General features: G+C 34.1%; 1 protein-coding gene across 5 annotated transcripts in view; it reads right to left on the minus strand.

Annotated features, from left to right (window-relative positions):
- Positions 1-22,330, minus strand: part of RALGAPA2 (Ral GTPase activating protein catalytic subunit alpha 2) — a 164,378-nt gene that overhangs the window by 52,282 nt on the left and 89,766 nt on the right. For 4 of the 5 annotated variants that reach the window (XM_026700983.2, XM_087930639.1, XM_087930642.1 and 1 more), the window contains 9 exons: positions 21,640-21,708; positions 21,199-21,336; positions 20,033-20,216; positions 17,134-17,905; positions 13,753-13,824; positions 11,945-12,068; positions 10,911-11,066; positions 8,094-8,252; positions 1,140-1,267 (listed from right to left, as the gene is read on the minus strand). In XM_026700983.2, coding sequence (XP_026556768.1) covers positions 1,140-1,267; positions 8,094-8,252; positions 10,911-11,066; positions 11,945-12,068; positions 13,753-13,824; positions 17,134-17,905; positions 20,033-20,216; positions 21,199-21,336; positions 21,640-21,708 — 1,802 coding nt within the window. Of the gene's footprint in view, positions 1-1,139; positions 1,268-8,093; positions 8,253-10,910; positions 11,067-11,944; positions 12,069-13,752; positions 13,825-14,189; positions 14,289-17,133; positions 17,906-20,032; positions 20,217-21,198; positions 21,337-21,639; positions 21,709-22,330 lie in introns of those variants that run through there. The other variant, XM_087930643.1, reaches the window with a different exon arrangement.

Consider the following 22,330-nt stretch of genomic DNA (forward strand, 5'->3'; position numbering starts at 1 on the left):
AAAAAGTCTTTGAATTTATGATAACATATTTCAATGTTTAAATAATGAATTGGACATCAACACATGGTTATTCAGAAAAAGTTTTTATCAATATATTAATCAAATATGAATTATGAAATTTCCTGCAATAATATAATAGATGAGCCCACAAGCTCAGCTACCTAATGACCTAATACCAGACCAAACTGGTGCTCATATATTGCTTTTTTTTTTTTACTGATGAGAGGTTTCATAGCTTGGATAAATTGAAAAGTTTTGTTTCCTGAGTTTCTTGGATACCAAATGAACCTCAAAGCATTGCATATATATAATGTTTTTCATCTTCCACTTGGGTTATTTAATTCAAATAAAAATATGGAAAAGTTCTATTCAATTGGATTAAAATAAGCATTTGAAAGAATTTTAAACACTGTCATTCTGAGTTGTGTCCCATTAGGCTTCACATCAAAACCATTATCCTCCTCCTAGGAGGATCCAAACTTTTCCAGCTCTCTGCACCAATGGATGTATCATCATCCTTGAAGTGAAAGATTGAGCAGGAGCTTCCAATTTCCTGCACACATTTTCTCTCCTTTTGGTGAAGGAGAGAAGATAAATGAAATAATTTTGTTTTACAGGTATGAGGACAAACTAGTGTTGAGGCCTTGGCTTGCTACTCAATTTTCAGAGGCCCATGCCAGATTCTGGGTCATTATCAGTTATTAGGGGATGCAAACAGGAATATATCAAACCGAAAAAACTCCCAGTGATGTTAAGAGCCTTTTGATTCTTAATCAGAGACTGTATATATGCCAAATATTCAAACAATAAAAAGTGAAACTGTTACCTTGTCAACGAAAGTGATTCATATAGAAATCTGCATTGAGAATTTTGCCAATTTTTTTTCCTTCCACATATCACATACATATTTTTCTTCAACATCAGCTTACCAGTTTTGAGGAAACCTTGTAATCTTGAATGCAGCTATGTTTATGCACTCTTCATCGTATATATAGTAATTGTATCAGATTTAAACTTGGATGAATCTAAAAATGAATGCTATTATTAAAGAGATTGAGATATACCATGGCTTTCAGCACATGTACTCAAAGATAGATGGATTTTTCAATCCTGATATAGAAACAAATAAAAAAGGATACAAGCTCTGATAAAGAGTTATGAGAGATTTCACAGCTCTGCTGGCATTGATACATGTAGCCCGTATAAGATTTGGCAGCAGTTCTGCAGTCACAATTGCTCCATTAAACAAAGGACCAAAAAATGGGACCTGTTAATAAACAAACAACATGAATATAAAGCATTAAAAAAAGTGGAAGAATTCATATTATATTGGAGTTTTTAGCAGCAAAAGTGTAATACCTATGTGCACACATACTACTGTAAAAGTTTAATTTCCATATTTTGGGTGGAAATCTTTGCTAAACTGGGCTGCTATTACATAAACCAACCAATATTTACAGCATTTGAAAATAATCTTTAATAGTCTCAACAGAGTTGCCTCTATGTACTGGTTTTAAAATAAAACCATCTTGTCAAGAACAACAAATATGATTATATATTATGGTAACTACATAGCCCATTAAATATGAAAATATGAATTCTGAATTAAGACGAAACTACATCCCTTAATAATTATTGTCAACTTCAACAAATCAACATGCATGCTAGATCAATGAGAAAATTGTAAAAATAGAGTTTCTTGTAACGGAAGACAGCCCCTTCCCTCCTTAACTTTTCTAGAATGTTCCATAATACATCTGGGAGGAATTTGAGATGGTTTTTCTTTGCTGCTTTTGAAATTAAAGCAACTCTATTGTAGGCATATACTATAAGACTTTTTGCTGAATGTTTCCATCCTCAAAATGATAGAAAAGTCTGCTGCCAACATGAGATCAATCTTTGTTTTGGGGGGGTTTATTCATAATATGTAAAAATATTTTTTTGGATGGGACTGGTAATGTATTTAATGGGCTAGGATATTTAGTGATTCCAAATGCAGTGCTTCTAGCAGCTAATAAAATGTACAAATATTTGAGTTTTCTTCAACTGTTTACTGTGCTTGCTTATATGAAAAGCAGAACCCCAAACCTGTATGACAACCACCTGAGGGCTACAAGAAGAGGATAATGGTGTCAAAACTGCCCTCCAAGTTCTAGGAATGAAGTCACAGATATTAAAATAACTATGAGATTTCAGTTTGAAAAACCATCAGATAAACTGTACCATGTTTAATAATGGACATACTGTCATCCACTAAAACAAATATGGAAAGCATGAGATTATCCTATAGATCTTCAAAATTCTTGTGATTGTAAAGCAATATTATCTTCATTTTTACATTTTTGCTTATTCAACGATGATTGAGCAAAATGAAGCAGTGTTATAACTCAAATTAAAATTCAGTCAAATTTAAACAATCCATTTAGTACAGAGACCTATCTTTGATAGTAAGCAACATAGTTTAAATGAGAAAATTATTGTATGAATGAGAAAATTATTGTACCAAATGGCTGAGCATTAATCTCTGATGACTAGCTTCAATATAACGAGGCATCTGTGTCCCAGGGACCTCTCAGTATGTCCCTGGCGGTATGCACACTGTATGAGTCTCTATGGCATTCTTTGTCTGCTTTTATAGGCAGCTTTTCGCCTCATTGTTTAGAATATCTTAATGCATCTGTGATGGGTGGTATGCATTCATACTAAAAGACTTACTATTGTTTTCTCTCAGAGGCTTTGTTGAGCGAAAGACTGAATCATAGTTCCCAATAATTATATTGGTTAATTAAACAGACAAAAAAGTTTGTCAATCATTGCATGGTTACCAGGCAGGAAGATAAAAGTGAAAACAATAAAGCTGTAGCAATAACAAAAGTAACAGCTATCGCACCAGAGATTCTTATATCACGAAGCTATTAATACAAAATTGGTAAATGTTAACATTACTCCAGGTGTCTCTACTTGGTTGCAAACAAAAAGACTAACATTATGAATGTAAAAGGCCAAACGTTACCATGGATCCTGAAACCTGAAAAAGTGACAGCTTTTTCATTTGATTAGAGAACTCAATTTAAATACCAAGAATTGCACCCAATCAGTCATTTATCTCTACAAGACACTTTCATTCATCCCATGGTCAGTAGCTGATTGATCAAAGGTCGGTCACATTTGCTCCTGAAATGTGTTGAATAGTTGATTGTATCATTATAATTATATTTTCAATGGACAGTAAATTCCATTTTGGTCTTATTTTTTTCCACAGAATTTTTTTAATGCTTAATAATGCATAACAAATAAGCTTCTTCCTATCATATATTTGCAAAGATATTTTAGATTGCACGTAATAGTTGCTTTAAGAAAGTTGTCTACAAACTGAATAACAGCACCACTTTTAATATAAGCATTACAAAAGATGTGGTGTTAGAGAGGGAGAATCTAATATTCAAATATTCTCTTCCAACTGTTTCCTTCCTAGAGTGAGAAATCCCAATGTTGGAATATTAATATTGAGGGGTCCTTGGTGCTCTCTGAATTTGGCTGTTTTCTTGCAGCTGTTTCATTAACCAATCTAGATAATATAATCAGTGGATTTTGAAATGTCTACAAGAAAACAATCAAGCTCAGAAAGCACCCAGGACCCTTCATTTTAACTCTCAGTTGCAAATATTCTTATATATCTAAATTTTAATAACATAAAAGAGGCTCTGGAAACCCCCTGCTTGAAAACAGGGCAAGAAGTTCAGTTTAAAAACCCACATGACAAATTGATGCATTTTAATATTAATAAACTTAATCTAAAAGTGTTATGTAAATACAGTTCAATGAAAGAGATTTCATTACAGAGTGCCAAAACAGATGCTTGATTCCAATAAACTTCAATATGTCAGATATTACTATTCTTCATTCTGATGCAAATTTCTAACTGCAAATGTCTTTTAATTCTCTACACGTCATCTGTTTCTGAATCTGAACTGCTTTTCTTTTTTTCTAAGGGTGCTTCATTCAGTGTCTCAGGGTAACAGCAAGAACTGTCCCAGAAGGCTGACTCAGTGTGCCATTCTGACATCATCTTAAAATGAATTTATTAAGCAGCTGAACATTTTCCCCACACCAAAGTGCCACAGGGTGACATTAATAAACACACACTGAAAAATCTGTGTAAACTGTGAAAAATTACAGCAGCTGAACAGGTGATCATTTCTGCTACCAGATATGATTGAAGGCACTAGAGAGTAAAGTAAGAGAAGGTAAAATAAGAGCATGTGACTATTCAAAGTTTGCAGTGATGGTTATTCATCATTTGATATGAATGCTTATATCAAATATTTCTAATAGAACATAAGCAGCCATTTTGAGATTATATAACCATTTATTATTCAGTCAAAAATAAAACTAAATAAAGGTGTTTGTTTTCTGAATGTTTTTCTCTGAATGTTACCCTCAAACTATAGAATGGTTCTTCATTTTTTATTCTTTTTAATTTAAACCTAGGATAAAAATGAACACAAAATTAAAATAAAAAATACAACTCTCTTTCCAAAAGGAAAAAAGAAACAAAATAAAAAATACCTTGAATTTATTTGTGGGGTTTGTTATAGGGTGTGAAGGCCTTTTTTTTTTCAAAACCTTTTCAGAATGAATGACTAAATGGGCATAGCCCTTAAAGATGATATGCTATGTAAATTTGCTTATTGCTAATACATTGAAGAAAGGTCCAATTTAATGCACTTTAATGCCACAGTTGGATTATTTTCATAGATTTTAATGACTTAATGAATCAATTAAAAAAACAACACTGTGCCACAAAGAGTTCCAAGGAGATACATTTAGTTTAAATACCATGCTCTCAGTTTTTTCATGATTTCCAAAAGAACCTGTCATGATTGATATATGGAGCTTATGTAATATTGAAGATTCTCTTAATTTTAAAAGAACTAGATGTGTATATTTCTTCAATAGAGGTTAATGGTTGTAAGTGATGAGTTTTAGCAAGCTTACAAAGGAATTATAGAACTTGACTCATCTGAAATAAAACAGAAATATGACTAGTGCTTTTGCAGAACAGATTTAACAATATGAATTTTCATAAATAATTAAACATTTAATTCTATTTAACTCAGATCTTTGTATTAAATACATCTGCCTTTGTAAGAAAATGATTAAGAAACAGGGACATAAATCAGGAAAGCCTTCATTTTTCAACAGTCAAAGTTTTAACTATCAATTTGAAATGATAGGGAATTTCCTTGCCTAAAAGCAGTAGCTTTTTATTACTAAAAGGTTGGTGAATATTTTTATTTCATCAGATCTTTGAAGCTTAAATACACTAAATACTTTTATTTATGTATATATACAGTATATATTTGTATTGTATTTAAACTGCTGGACTTTAAATAACACGGTGTTATAACTCACAGCAGTACTGGAAGACAATAGAAGGAAGATAAATGATAATATAAAATGCATAAATAAGCAATAAATGGCATAGTTCTTATTCTTCAAATACTGTTGGTACAGTTCAGTCTTTAAAAACTTCCAGAAAGCCAGTAATGAGGGCACCATTCTAACTTCATGGGGGAGGCCATCTCACAGTAAAGGGTCACAACTGAAAACATTGATGTCTCCTTCCTCCCCTTTACTTACTTCATGGCGGGGTTGTAAGTGATTTTGAAGAGGTACATGTATTTTAAATGGATTAAATGGGCTGTTTCCTTACAGAGAAGGCAGCCTATAAGCACCTAAATGTCAGGGGAGAAAGACAGGCATGTGGATGCCAGATTCCCAAAAGGAAACTCAATGTAGAAGCCAGCAGAAAGTCAGAATTTGCTCTTGCTTTTACTGCTTTTCTGTCTGCCCATGGTCAATCTGTTTCTCTGTTTAATTAAGGAAATATCTCTGAAACAATGATCCAACAAGGCATGGATTGTCTAGGCTTTTTAAAATAATAAATCAAAGATACTTCACGTCCCCTGTTAAACCAGCTCCTGCTATGTCTATAGTTCTGTTTGTTTTGTGACCATGGCTTTGATTGCCCTGCATTTTCTGTGGAAATTATGTGCTAGAAACTTCCATCTTAAGCTCATGTTTCTGCTACCCTTAACTGGGAGGGGGGGGTGTAGTTAGAGAGTCCAATCTCTAATCTCCATTTCATCAACTATACCTGGTCCTCTACAATAATGAGAGTATCCTTTCATCTCATCATCACAGAGGTGAGAATATTACCAGTGGATACTTGGCTCTGAAACCACTTAGAATTTCAGCTGGCTTTTTTGTCCCAATAGCTGGGGTTTCATTGAGTTAAATCACTTCACACATCTCCATTATATGGTTTGTATTTTAATTCTTTCTAGTATATCTTCAGCATGTATTGATTAGATGCCTTCAAGTCAATGTCAACCACATAAATAGATATAAAATTTAAATTCATTTTGTAAATATTTCTGAACATTTGTGATTAAAGAAATCCTGTTGCTTTAACTCTGATGAACATGTCTATGCACTGGAGAAATAATGATATAGGAGGCAGATGTGCCCTCAGAATCTATTCCAGAAGCTCTAATAGAAGATAAAAACTACATAACTTTACACATCTATGGCCTAAGAAGGTAACCAACCTTTCTCAACCCTGGAAGCTCCAACACAGCCATCACCTTCTCTATGCTGGCATTTGCAATTACTGAAACAGCCTGTATATTTCTCCTGGGTAGCACATCATAGCAGATTTAATCACGCAAGCTGCAGTTGTTGCTCTAGATTGTATTTATCAGACCAGCTTAAGCTTTGCAGGGAGCTATCCAGGGTGCTATCTGATTTTCTTGACTTTGCTTTACAATTATTGGTTCTATAGTTTACTTAATTTTGGTTTTCAAGCATATTATCAGGACAGTTTTCAACAAAATGTCAAAAGTATGATAAATAGGAAGAACACATACTAAATTAAAAAGTAGAGAAGTTGCATAAACAGATAAACGTATCAAAGACAAAAACTATCAACACATAACACATCAACAAAACAGCCTGCAGAAATAAATGAAAATACTTGTGGCTTGAACGTTATCAGAATGAACAAAAGGAATGCCCTTTTCAAGACAAAATTCCACATCCAGAGTTTCATCTCCTGTACATAGTCCCAGGTATACAGAAATTAGAAGACCAGGATTTTTTTTTTCAAAGAAGTATAGAAAAAGATCAAGAGCAATTCACAAACATTCATTATAGATTCAAGTACCCCAATTCCAATTAGAATATAGAAATTTGCTAAAAAGTCCTGATGTTTTCATCTCAGAAAGATGGCTTAAAGAGTATATTTTGCACTGTCTAAAGCAAGTATGATATTCTTGCTATATGCAGGAGGATTCCTGAATAAAACAACCCCAAATATCTTATTCTGAAGGAACTTTTCTTTTCTGGGTATTTATAAAGGGGAATGTCAATTACAGGAGCTGAAAAACAACACAACTAGAAGGCAACTTTTGATTTAGTTATAACTTACAACAATAGTAAGAAAGTTTTCAAGAAATACAGTATAAAGGCAATGGAAAAAAATACCATGCTTCAATACTGTATAAATGTATAAAATGCCATGAGATTATATTAATGTTAGTTTCAACTACAGAAAGAATTCAACGTCATCTCAAACTCATTTCAACTTTTCCATTTTCAGTTTTTATCTGATTTTACTTTTGTATTTGCTTTAGATTCATCTTGTGGGGGGAATTTAATTTAAAATTTGAATGTTGAACTTCTTTAGTTTTTGTACATTTTGAAGCAATGTATACACATTAAAGGAAGTAATTTTATTTTACTTTCTCTCATTTTTGTACAGTTCCTGAATGTCCTCATAATAAATGAATGAATGTGTGTATAACTCACATACTTTTTTCTGCTAAGTTACTAAAGAGGCACAAGTTATACATCTTTAAGTAATTGAATCAATTCATCTCCAGTCATAAATATAAGTCAAACTATTTAACATTAAATTTTCCGTTTCATTAAGGAAAAAAAACATGTTTAAGAATCATTTTTCTTTAGCATTAAGAATGATTCTACTATTATAAGAACCTGACTGTGTTGTATTCAACTTCAGGACCTACCTGTGGTTTCTTCATAATCTCAATGTAGAACATACGATTCCTCATTGGATAAATAATAATTAAAACATCACCAAAATCTGTGGGTATAATGCCCCTGCGATAATTTCTGGTGTGTTCAGACCAGATAACATGAACTTCATCATTTCCCAAGTGACGAAGCTGTAACAGCAAATGGATTTGCTATTAATCAAAATGACAGAAGAATTTCAGGAGCTAGGCTATAGGAATGAAATTACAATGCCAACAATATATTTGCTTCATCAGAGAAAATTATATAAAAATATTTTCTGCATGTTAAATAACTTCCTTCTTTCAAATATTATGGAACCTCACATGGTTTACTATTTTGTGATAAATAAGTAATAATATATGAATGACTGGAACGGAAGAAGCTAATCAGAGATAATTCACAGTAGATATGCTTTGTATTCATTGCAATTCAGTAATTTTCATTCCATTTTTAGTAACTAAAAAAGTGATCACGTGGGCACTTGGAGACTGGTTGTGAGAAAAGATTGTCAAGCACCCAGATCATGATCATATGATCACTCTATGATGACTGTAAGTGTATTATGGGCTGTCAAGCACCCTTTCCAAGGCCATTGTAACTTCAAATGGTTGTTAAACTGCCTGTTATAAGTCAAGGATTACCTGTATTAGAAATGGCCCAAGCTGTTAATATTTAAGAAAACAACAAATGCAGATACTGGAAATAAATGAACTTAAAATACTGTTTATAATAAGTTAGAGATTATAAACGTTTTCTGTGTGTGCATTAAAATAGCTAGGATTTAAAAAGCAAGTCTCAGTTTTTGATAAGTATTGAGTTCTAAAATGCAGACATTAAAATTAGAAACAGGATCCGTATTTTAAATGATCCCAAATAGAAGGACATCTTCAAAGGACAAAAGTTAGTAAAGAGTCTAACTTAAATGTTGGCATCAATCCTATCCATAATTATTACATTTCTTCATTGTTTTTGTGTAATATACCCTGTATTTTTGAACATTTGCTATTTTTTCAAGCCTTTTAACAAGAATTGCATGTTTGGACATATAAGTCTATGTGTCTTTGCAACTATTACTTAATAAATAATGAGAAAGGATCTTTAGATATTCTCCTTGTCTTCCAGGCTTACACACTGATGCTGACTGTGGTCATGATATAGACACCTAATAGTCTGACCTCTTTTCCCTACTAATTGTATTATGGAGCCAGCTGGCTTCAGAAAGGACTTGTCTGCATGATTGAAGAACTTCTGCTAGGGTTAGGCATGGATGCTACTTTTACTGAGTAATAGCCTGTCCTGACATCCCCATTGTCCGCCTGACAGAGTGCCCATCCTAAAATCGAAGTTTTATTTGTAAATTAACCAAGAAACTTCCTGCCAGAACAGTGCTGCCTGGAGACTGATAATGTGTGCCTTTCATTCCCTTTCACTCTTACTGTATTCACTGCCAATTTGTTTTCTGCTGCCAGCCAGCCTTAGGCTATAAAAAGCCTTGTAAGACATAAGTGCAATTATAGTCCTGGAGTCAAATGAATTGAACAAATCCAATAGCGCAGCTCTGTCTCTACTTTGCAAACCCCTACAGCAGTTAGATTAGCTGCTAAAAATCTAATCTAGCTATTACTAATGAATTTCTTGAGTAAAGAGCAAAAGTTCATTGGTGTGTGTGTGTGTGTGTGTGTGTGTGTGTTAGCCGTGTTTCTCAACTAAGTGGCTTTCTGTCACTAATTGATTTTTTAAATAAAAAAGCTACATATAATTTTGATAAGGAGCTGTTAGTTAGCTATGTGTATGCATTTTTACTATGGTTACAAGATGACTGGATTGAAAACAAAAATGAAAGATTGTACATAATGACAAATCTTTGAGACCCCAAAATACCATAAAATGGTTATTTCACAAATTTGTCAGCATTGTAATTACTTTACTGTTTTTTCACTAGACTATGAAGAAAATAGAAAACTGAGTTGTCCTGGTGGCTGGTATTAATAAAACATATATTTTATTCTAAACCAACTAGCAATATTCCTCAATAGCTGTCAAATTTATGGTACTTATTTTAGATGTCATATGCAGGTGCAACTATTTTACATACACAAAAGACTTTATCATTAAATATTTCTATGACATCTGTCTTATTCTGTGGGTCAAAAAATATACTGCCTGCCGCAGAATGGTCATATTTACAGGCAGTTTTTCTGAGCAGCAGGTGGTATGACCTTCTGTCATGCTATTGAGTTTGTCAGCTAAGCAAGTTATTTAGCTTTCTCCTTCCAATGCTTGGAAATTGGCAAATTAAAAGGAAGGGGGAATGATAATAGCAGGAATACAAGTATCACCTAAATAGCTTAAGAGGCAAAATGTATTGTTAAGCAGAGAAACAATCTTAAAATGAATATTTTTTCTAACAAGAGATTTAAATATATAATTTATATAAAACATAATCTAGAATATAAATATTAAACATGTCTGTCTCTATAGATAAGACTATTAAAAGATGCTATGGAAGAAGAACAAATTCTACCACACAAGATCAAGACTGATTTTGAAGTGGATTTAAAAATGATAAGAATGACACAGAAAAAGATGTTACAGTGGACATGTAAAACAAACCAGGTGATGTCTTAATAATTAAAAGGGATATGCAAATAACAAAGCAAGTGAATGATTGTAATTGTAATCTTTAATAAAATTACTTCACAAAACCCCTAAACACAATAAACAATCATGCTGCTAACAGGAGGCAAAAGACACTTCTGAAAAGATACTATGCATTATATTATTTGATATTTAGGTTTATATTTTACCTTTTTGGTCAATGAGTCATCTGAGTCAGATGGCATTCGTGTAGATACATGAAAAATTACTTCTACACTTGAAGTAGCATAATATGGGGCTGTTTGTCCTGTGCTACCGTTACGTTGAAGGCCACCCATAAATCCACAGTGAGTTGAAAGATCAACCTTAATCAAGCAAAATATAAAGATGTTAGCCTTAATCTTTTAATTCTAAACAAAGATAAAGGAAATATCCTTTGAATTGACCGGAACATTTTTAGTAAACAAACTTAAAATTAATGTTTTGTTTTAGTTATTTTAGCTGACTTTAAGTCATTCTAATTGAAGTCCACTCTAATGGCATATATCTCAGTCTTCATAAATTGGCATAAAACAAGACCTTACAATAAAATAATAGCAATCACAAACCTTAAAGTTATACTAAAATATAAAGCACTAGGCACCTAAATCAGTTTGTTTTATAATTATTCCTATACAGAACACTTCAGATTAGATATGAAATATACTACAGATATCATACATATTATATTATAATAGATGATACACCATTCAGATGTATTAGAAAAATAAATGGTTTCAGTGATAACTAAATAATGAGGTCTGGAATCAGTGACTACCAGTGCATTAACTAATGGGTTGTAGAATATCCAAAAGGGTGCATAAAAAATTCTCCTTATAAAAATTTTATGGTAGATTTTCTGAATGAGGATAACTAAGTGCTCAGAACTAAAATTCTTGCAGTAGCCATTGGTACTATATTATTTGGTAACACAATTGACATTATGTTGGAGTTTTATAGATGTTCTGAGTAAAGAAAAATTATAGGATTAGCTTTCCTGGCTTGCTTTCCTAAGTGATAGTACATGTGTTTTGAGAACATGTGAGAGCTACACACAGGCTCAGTAACAAAAGAAATGCTGGATCAAATGGATTGGACTAGACCAGTTAATCTAAAATGTGGAGAAATTAATATCACCAGATCAAATATTCCATTACCACAATTAATACTGTTACCTGAAACAAGATATTTGGGCAATATTTACCTCCCAACCCAATCCAGCAATAAAATCTTCATATGCTTGGCTTCCTTGTGGATTGGACAATATTGAGCATTTATCTTCTTGTCCTTCAGCAATGTAAACTACTGCAATCTTGTGAGTTTCCCGACTGTAAGAACAACAAAAATATTGTGTGACCTTTATATATTTCTATTCTGAAGAGTTACATGCAGAGTAAAATAAGTTTAAATAAAAATAATGAAGAATGTGTAATTAAGGTAAAGGCAAAGCTTCCCCTTGCACATATGTGCTGGTCGCTTCCAGCTCTAGGGAGCAGTGCTTATCTCCATTACAAAGCCGAAGAGCCAGTGCTGTCTGAAGACGTCTCCAGGGTCATGTGGCCGGCATGACTAAACGCAGAAGGCACATAGAACGCTGTTACCTTCCCACCAAAGTGTTTCCTATTTTTCTACTTGCATTTTTACATGCTTTTGAACTGCTAGGTTGGCAGAAGCTGGGACAAGTAACGAGAGTTCACTCCATTATGTGGTGCTAGGGATTCGAACCATCAAACTGCCGACCTTTCTGACCACAAGCTCAGCGTCTTAGCCACTGAGCCACCACGTCCCTAATATACAAACTATGATTTTGTTAACAACTGAACAAAATGTATATCCCCCAAGTTTAGTTATTGGCAGTTCACATTTTTCTTCTCCTAAAAATAAACAATTTTAAAAAATAAACATTTCTCCCTGCATGGGTTGTATTCTTCTCTTCTACTCATTAAACTGACCCTCTGGAGTTCATATTATTTTTTTCTCTTACTATCTGTTTTCCTTTTGTGAATTTGACATGTATGTAAGCTATGAAATACAGTGTTACAAATATTCCTACAACTGTTAGCACGGTTTGATTGCTTATTGTGCTTATTGCCCTATGATTATTATTAAGTGTTGTACCTTATGATTCTTGACTCTTAATGAATGTATCTTTTCTTTTACGTACACTGAGAGCATTTGCACCAAGACAAATTCCTTGTGTGTCCAATCACACTTGGCCAATAAAGTATTCTATTCTATTCTATTCTATTCTATTCTATTCTATTCTATTCTATTCTATTCTACTGAATTCTACTGAATTCTACTTTAATCTTGGCTAAGTATGTCAACCAAAGATCATTGCAAACAATCTATTTAAAAATTGCAAATTTGTTTCCCAACATTCTGAAATAAAGCATTATAATGATTCAAATATGTCTACTGAGTACTGATTATACAAACTCAATTTATAACCACATCAATTATGACCTTTTTATTTTATGACCACAATTTACAATATTTTTTGCTGAAAACTGCAATTTACTTCCAGTTTACAGCAAAAACAACAACCACCCTAGACAATGCAGGTTTTTTGCATTGGGTTGCAGACAATGGGTTTGTGATGTTTGTTTAATGACCGCTGCAAAGAATGCCATTAAGTAAAGGCATTCCCTTAATGACCACTGCAAAAAAGGTCATAAAATCAGGCACGGCCACATGCTCATTTGCATAACGATTGGCATGACTTATGGCCACAATTCCAGGCTCAATTACAGTCATAAGTGAAGGACTAGTTGTAGGCAAAACAAATCCAAAACTGTCCAAGGATCAAAAATTGTGTGGATAAGTAAATATTATTTATGTATGTTCAAAACCATGTTGGTTTTTGTATGGAATTTGTTCATATTGACAGATTTATATTTTGTAATTATAAAGAAAGAGTAAGATATGTATTTTTAGAAAACATTAAAAAATGTTGCAGCTGATAATTTAAGTATATTCATGAATTCTAAGTAATTAGAAAGTTTAACTTACCATTGCCTAGAGTCTAAATTTTTCAGCTCTCTCAACAACTTAGAATTTTTCTTCAAAACATTAAAACTTTTTCTAAAATAAATAGAATAAAATTATGGTAGAATATCTCATAATACATAACTGGTACATTTTGTAACTATGGAAACAAACTGGTGTATTTTGTTAATTTTGCTACCCTGAAGTCCTCCTATCTGATTGCTTTTGGCTCCCAATGATCCCTCCCTCCAAACCTTTTAATTTGTTTAATGGTCTACTAGCAGATCATGTATAATATACCTAAGAAGGTGGGATAAAACATAACTTTCTATAATTATTTACACAGCTTAGTCAGAATGGAAGTATATTAGTTACTTGATTTTTCTCTAAGCATGTTACCTAGTAAATAAATTTTCTATTTTCAAATTATATTTTCTATCTTACCTATAAAATTTCAGTTAGGGAAATTCATTAAAATGGAAACATTTCCTGCCAAAATAGTGTGTGTATGTATTTATAGGTACACACATGCATGCATACAATCACACACACAAACTTATCTGAAAAGAAAAATGAGCAAATTTCAGTTAGGTGATATCTGGGAAATAATACAAATAATTAAGAAAATTGTGACACTTAAAGAATAACATACATCTTATGGTATAAATTATTAGATCAGAGGTTCTTGGGTTTTACTGTTGTAAAGAAGGCTAAAGTGGCAGTGCCACTTTAAAGTTTTATTATGGCAATAGTGACCTAGTTCAAATATGACAATTTAATTTTGGCGTACTCTGGTTCTTGTAGGAGCTACATATCAGAATAAACACTTTTCAGTAAATAGCTTTTTATACTTTACTGAAGCAGGGAAATCCTTACCATTGAAGAATAAGTTGGAAAATAGGAAATAAATACTGAATGCTGAAGCCAAATGACAATTATAGTTATAGAATTTTAATTAGTAAACAGCAACTTAAACATGCCCCATTAGCTTGCCTATAATAAAAATTTAATCCATTTAGGTTGAACTGCTATGCCAAACAACATTCAGGAGAAGCACTAAGATTATTTTTACAAGCCCCTATTATCACCCTTTAACCAGATGGATAGAAGTAGCAATCTCACTTGAATTACACTAATTATTGCAATTTATTTTCCACTTGGTGATCTTTGCTCAGATCTATCCTTTATTAAGGACACCAAGAAAATATTAAATTGGAGGGGGAGGAATGACTTTACTGTTCATTTTTATTCTTAAATTACCCAGGCGGCATGTTCCACCTTTTGACATCGTTCTTTTGTGTTTAAAGAGTCCAATCTATAAAATCTCAGAGGGAGGAGCTATCTCTCCCCCAAACCAGACTGAGAGCAAGATTGGCCCTCAGCTTCAAGAACGTAAGTTTTTTATTTGTAATTTATTGTAGTGAAATGCAGAGTGTCAGGATGCATACAGTTAAACTATGAAATTCCCTGTCAGAAGTTGTGGTAAAGGTAGCTAAACAGGTTTGAACAAACTATCAATGCTTATTAATGATTGATATTTGTTTACTACCTTCTAATAGGCAGAAAGCCTTAGATACTGGCTGCTGAGAAGCAATCTAGAATAGGGCTGCAGGGAGTTTGGAGGTCTTCTAGTCCAGCTCCCTTCCCAAGCAGGAGATCCTATACAGGGGTGAGCTTCAAAATTTTTAGCAAAGGGTTCTCTGCCTGGTTGCTAGGTAGGTGTGGCCATGGGCTAGTTGGTCTCCTGCATCACAGTGTGGGGGGCTGGCATTTTTGCTATCCCCGGGCTCTGGAGGCTTTCCTCAAGCCTCCAGGAGGCGAAAACGGCCTCCCTGTGCTCCAGAGGCTCTCTGGAAGCTAGAAACAGGCCCATTTCCGGCCTGTTTTTCACCCTCCCTGAGCCGCCATGTGCACCCTGCACTTACCTGCATCGAAAACAGGCCACGTGGGGAGGGGAGGGGAGGGGCCAGGCACAGTAGGCAGGGCCAGCCAGGATTGGGGGTTCTCTGAACTGCACAGAATCTTAGCTAGGGGCTCTCTCGAACCCCTGCAAACCCCCAGCAGCCCACCCCAATCCTATACCATTTCAGACAAATAGCTCTCCAGTCTATTCTTAAAATCCTCCAGTGATGAAGCACCTATCATTTCTGAAGGCAAGCTGTTCACTGGTTAATTGTTCTCACTGTTAGGCAGTTTCTCCTTAATTTCAGGTTACTTTTCTCCTTAATTAGTTTCCATCCATTGTTACTTGTCCTGCCCTCTGGTGCTTTCGAGAATCATTTGAACCCCCCCTTCTTTGTGGCAGCCCCTCAAATATCTAGTAATACTAGTATCATGTCTTCTTTTCTCTTGGCTAACCAAACCCAAATCCTGTAATCGTTCATGTTTTAATCTCCAGGCCTCTAAACATCTTAATTGCTCTTAGTTGCTCTTCTCTAAACTTTTTCCGAAGTCTCAACATCTTTTTTTATAGTATGGTGACCAAAACTGATTAATATTCCAAGTGTGGTCTTACTAAGGTTTTATAAAGTGATACTAATACTTTATGTAATTTTGATTCTATGCCTGTTTATACAATCTAGCATTGTATTAGCTTTTTTTGGCTGCTGCCACACATTGCTAGCTTATATTCAAGGACTCCAAGGTCCCTCTCACAATTACTGTTTTTGAACTAGGTCTCGCCTAATCTGTACGTATACCTTTGGTTTTTCCTGTCTAACTGTAAAACTTTGCTTTTTTTCAGATTAAAATTCATGTTGTCGGGTAGGGCCCAATGTTGTCAAGATCTTTTTGGATCTTGAGTGTGTCTTCTGGGGTGTTGGCTATGCCTGCCAGCTTAGTGTCATCTGCAAAGATTTTATTTCCTCATCTAAATCATTTATGAAGATATTGAAGAGTACTGGGCCTAAGTCAAAACCTTGTAGTACCCTACTGCTTATGTCTCTCCATGTAGATGTAGTATCACTAAGGGCTACTCGTTGTATATGGTTTGTCAGCCAGCTACAACTCCATCTGGGGGTGGTGATGTCTATTCCACATTTTTCTAGCTTACCAAGAAGTAGGTTGTGGTCTACTTTGTTGAATGCCTTACTGAAATCTAAGTACACTATGTCCACAGCATTTTGCTGGTCTACTAATTTAGTCAACTTATCAAAGAATGAAATAAGATTGGATTGGCATGATCTGCTTTTAACTTGTGCTGGCTACTAGTTATAATTTTATTTGTTTCTAGATGTTCACATATCTGTTTTTTTATTATCTTTTCCAGGATCTTTCCAGGTATTGATGTAGGCTGATTGGTCTGTAGTTTCTTAGATCTGTTTCCCTCCACTTTCTTGAAGATGGGAACGGTATTATGTTCCTCCCCACCCACTCAAAATTCTTAGAATACTGTTGAATGCTTACCTTTTTTCCCAAGAATTCATTCCTAAGGCACTTAAAAAAAGCCTACATAAATGAAATGGTGACTGTGGCACAGCAGATCTTGGCATCTTCTGATTTTCGCTCTTTGTATTATGATTCAGAGGGTATCCATGGGCGTATTCATTTTCTATGAAACTCTGCCGCATTATTGCTTCAATGATATCATTAGCTTGGGCATGATTCATGATAGATGGGGATGGGGATGGTTCATTTAATTTTACTTGTGGATGTAAAAGACACTCAGGACTACTACTGCCAATCTTTTCTAGTAATCTATCAAGAGCATCTTCTCCATCATCTATCTGGATGAAATCAGTTGGGGACTCAAAGTTCTGCTTATTTTTTTCCATAACCACAGAGAATTTTCTGTTCATCTGATCTACTGAACAAGCAGCTAATGGTCCATACATCAATTGTCCATCCCATGAATATTTTCCAGAAATATCCCTAACAATTACTCTAACTTCTGAGAAAGATTCTTCCAATTCATCATCCATCCCCCTTTTTGAAGGAATCTGGAGGTAGGAAATGACAGCGTTGTCATTAAATTCAAAGATCTGTAAATTGGGGCTTTGGAAGACTTCAGGTGAGAGTTCAGAAGATTCCATACAAGAATTGTTGTGATTTTCACTAATAAGACTATGCAGAACAGCAGGTCCTTCCGTCAGAGGATAATGGCCCAAATTGTTAACTAGATGTGCCATAATCATTCGTGCTGTCAATGGTATTAACTCCAAGCTCCTCCGCTTCATTTCTGAAAATAGTTAATTGTAACAATAATTAAAAAAATAAAACAGTCTACAGTCTAAAATAATTAAAATTAAAAACAGCCTACACCCACACATCTCTTTCTCAATTTTGAAGTTTAGGACAGGTATATTCTCAATTTTCATAAGTTTCTAAAACGAGAAAGGTACAAGATGGATAGTCTGACAACCAATTAACTAATAATATACAGTAATTTTAAGAATAGTATTTAAAGATATGCTGGTTGTGGATTTGTATATTTATAAAGTATATTTAAGGTACCACATTATTTAACCATAAATTGAAGACTGAAGAATATTAGAAAAAGGTTTTTCATAAATCTACATAAGAGAGCAAAAGATCAGGAGCGGGTTATTATTTCAAATCATCTGCAATAATTGTTTAATTTGCTCCTATCTATGATGCTGTGATACTTTGGCAACAATATGTAAGGTGTGCAGTCCAGGCTGAAGTCTATGTAGCAATCCCCAACCTTTCCAGCTTGGCAGCCTAGCCCAATGTGGAGGTGGGTGAGTGGCAGGCACATGCACACATCTCCATTTATGTAAATGGCAGGTGCAGGTGCCTTCCGTTCACGCAAATGGAGTTTTGCATACAAGTAGAGGGTGTTTGCACTTGCACGCCAAGTTCCACTGACATAAGCAGAGGGCGCTCATGCTCACGTGCAAAACTCCACTCTTGAGTGGAGGGTGCTGGCCCATGAAGCTTCATTCGTGTGAATTAAACTTTGTGCATGAGCTTAAGCGCCCTATGCTTTCTCCCGCAGCCCGGTTTCAAATAGGTTACTGCCTGGTAATGGATTATAGATTTGGTTTCCGTATCATATTAAAATTGGTATCATACTTATTTTTAAGATATAAAATTATACTTGATGTTGCTGCATAAAACTGCCAATCTTCTCATGTTGGGAATGAATGTAATTTTCAGTGAAAAGCTTAGTGTATCCTAGCAATATTTATCATCTATTAAGCCAGTTTCCCATACTAGGTAGGAATCTAAGGTTCGATTATGCTTAAGAAGAAAAAAGAGCTGTCAATAAAGCGTGAGCTTTTAAAATTTGTTTAAACTTAAGATAAACTATTTTCTAAAGCTGTTGAGCTTTGTATATTGCCACCAGATAGGAAATAATAATCAAACCTGATTGTTATATTTCCAACAGTGTTTTAAATACATATTATACACTTTGGCAATCAACACTGGATAATATACCAACTAAAGAATTGTCACACCAGTTTTTCCTTACTATAATATTCCCAGTAAATTTATTATCTATCTTCCACCTATATTCCCTTTATTGCATACCAATTTCCCTATTTAAATTCTGCACCTATATAATTATGTGGTCTTTGACTTTTTTGAATCACTTTTCAATAAACATTTATATATATATATATATATATATATATATATATATATATATATATATATATATGCTCTAATATGTGTTCTGTGTTAGAAGAAATTTCAAATTCAAATTAATTTCTTAGTATGTCACCCATATCCTTTTTATATATGCAATACATATGTATAAGGGGCATATACCCAAATACACAAACATGTAAAAAGTTATATATCCAAATGTATCAAATGCACAACTGCTTTTAAATAAAAAAACCTGTTCTGTGAACCTTTTGCTCCATAATAATTTCTAGACCTTCCCTTTAACATCAGAAATAAAATAGCACAGAGACTAACAGCTTCACCAAGTAAGAACTTATTAATTCAGAGAGAAATGTTATTCTATCACTATTAATCTCTTCCTGCTGCTTCTTTGACTGCAAGCTCTCTTACAATGATTTAAGATTAGTAAACAAACTGTTAAGATATCAGCTATCAATTGCTTACTATAAAAGTTGAGTATGAAAAAATTCTTGCACCAATTTCAACTGCATTTATAGAAAGGGAAATTGACAGATCTGACTATTTTTAAAAAGAAATACATTGACACAAAAGAAGACTTAAAATGAACTTTGTGAGGTGGCAAAATTTTAATATGCATTTTATATTAATAAGGAAAAAAATGAACTGTACAGGGTTCAATTCTTATAAAATATGCATTTTTCTTTTGCAAAGATTTTTCAATGAAAAGTAAAATATGCTGTTCCCTTGTTACCTTCAGCAACAGTGAGCAAATTATTCAGGTCTGCAGAAGACTGAACCAGAATCACTTTAGAATTCCTAACATTTCCTAGGGGCATAAATGGATCATAGCTGTCACTGGAGAGGTCAGCCAAACTTAAAAGATAATGGCTTTGCTGTGTGTACAGGCTTGAACCATAAACACAACAGTTCAGGATCTGCAATAAAACAAACAAAAAACACATATATAAAGTGAAATAGCACAAAAATTTCACTTATAATATGAAATACCACTGTCAGGATTCCAACAGATGCCCTAATCAAATCACGAACCTGAGCTAAACTTCAAAAGAACTCTAATTATTAGGAGAAACATGTTAGCACTTATCCTAATGAAGCCAGCTCTGTGTCACGTTTACAGTGCACCTATGCCCTGTTTCCCCCCTCCCCCCTGGGTGTGTCATAAATCACACTCTCCAACTGGAGCACCTTCACAGCTGGTGTGTCATAAATCACGTTCTCCAACCGAGGAATTTCACGGGCTCTGGAGACCACACCCCTCCAACTGGATCGGTAACCTGGGAGACAGCCTTGGTAAGGTATGTGTGAAATGTACTTCTGGTTTTTGATTTCCTTGTTGCTATTTCAGGGTTTCCCCCCACCCTCCCTATGGCAACTTGAAAGGAGGCCAGGAATGCTTTACAAGTTGACATCCACCTTATTCAAGAGAAAGCACCTTAGGGATGTTGAATGAGTGTCTAATTGTTATGAACACTACTAAATTAAAAATGAAACTGCTTGAGAAATTCCTAAAACAGTATGTTTTAAAAAATGGAAGATACAGATATAAGGAAATGGCCATAATCTCAAATGGGGTACTGAAATGATACTGAATATTTGTTCTATTTCACATTTGAAATACACCATGAATATAGAAAATAAATGGGACAATGATACATTTGAAAATGTATCTAATACAAGAGCAATCAAAAAATAATTAATGATGTCCACAACACATGTGTTAATGAAAAACTGATGCAACAGTATGGGCAGGATTTCAGAAAGCTGTACACAAAGTCTGCTGTAGTTCATCTATCAAAACTATGGCTTTTTTGTAATTTTGTTTTAATTTAGTATACCGCTATTCATATACATAGATATTAGGAAGTGAAGTATTTAGGTATGACCACTCATGCTTACCCTATAAATATAATCAAGTAATGGAGTATTAGAAGAATACTGATTTTCAAAACTGGAAGTAAATACAGGCTCCAACAGTGTCTTCAATGGCAATGTCATGCACCAATCCAATAAACAAAGTAACAATGAGACTATAAACTAAAACAGAAAAAAATGTCCAAATATTAGTTACACTTAGAAAGTTGGAAAACCTGATTAAACAAAATAAATTTTACCAGGAAATATATGATATGCAATCAAAAGAATATGATCTGACAAATCTATTCATCAGCAGTAAAGTTACTGCAGGTAATCTATTTGAACTCTAAAGCTGAAATCTGCTCTTTTCCTTCAAAACAGCAATTATCAATCATACAAGCCAAATTGCCTAATTTAAACATTAGGTCTTCATGTTAATTATGCAATATTGAGATAAAATGAAGGCATCTAATCATTACACACCTTTTTATCACTTTCCACAGTAGAGTATTCTGCACTTGGTAATAGAGATGCAATAGTGGCAACAAGGACCTGTGACAAAGCAATTTTAAAATAAATTTATAGAAATGTTTAGTTTCCCAATCAGTCAAAGCATAGGGCAGGTCAAAAATATCAGTGAAATATGAATGACTACTTTGTAATTATTTACCCTTTACCATTTTTCTTCAATTCTATTGCCTAAAATGATTACCAAAATTTCTAAGAGAAAAAGAAAATTTTGTAATATGATTTTCTTTTCTTTCAGAGATTTGCAGTCAGCTAAATCTGTTGAATTTGCCAAGATGAATTTCAGGAATCAGCAGCTTAATGCCCTAGAACATTCTGCAGAAGCTTTTTTTTTATCAATGTTGCAGTAACTGATGATATGTTTATAATGAATAATGATTGTGTGAATGGACATGTGTTATGTCTTTAGGACTGGTTGGAGTTCCCAACCAGGTCCGCTGTTTGAGCGGGAGCACCAGCAGCTCCCATTGGTTGGCTCCATTTGACAGTCGGCTATAAAAGCCGGCTGTCGGGCAGAGCCAACCGTTGTTCGCTTGCAGTCTGCCTGTTAGCTGAGCAGACGCGACAACCCTTTATTCCCCCAGAATAAAGACTGTTACTTGCATGCTCTGGTCTAAGCCTCTTCTTACCATCGCACTACAACAAC

Source organism: Pseudonaja textilis, chromosome 3, assembly GCF_049901715.1.
Source record: "Pseudonaja textilis isolate UNSWEBS1 chromosome 3, rPseTex1.2, whole genome shotgun sequence".
NCBI lineage: Eukaryota > Metazoa > Chordata > Lepidosauria > Squamata > Elapidae > Pseudonaja > Pseudonaja textilis.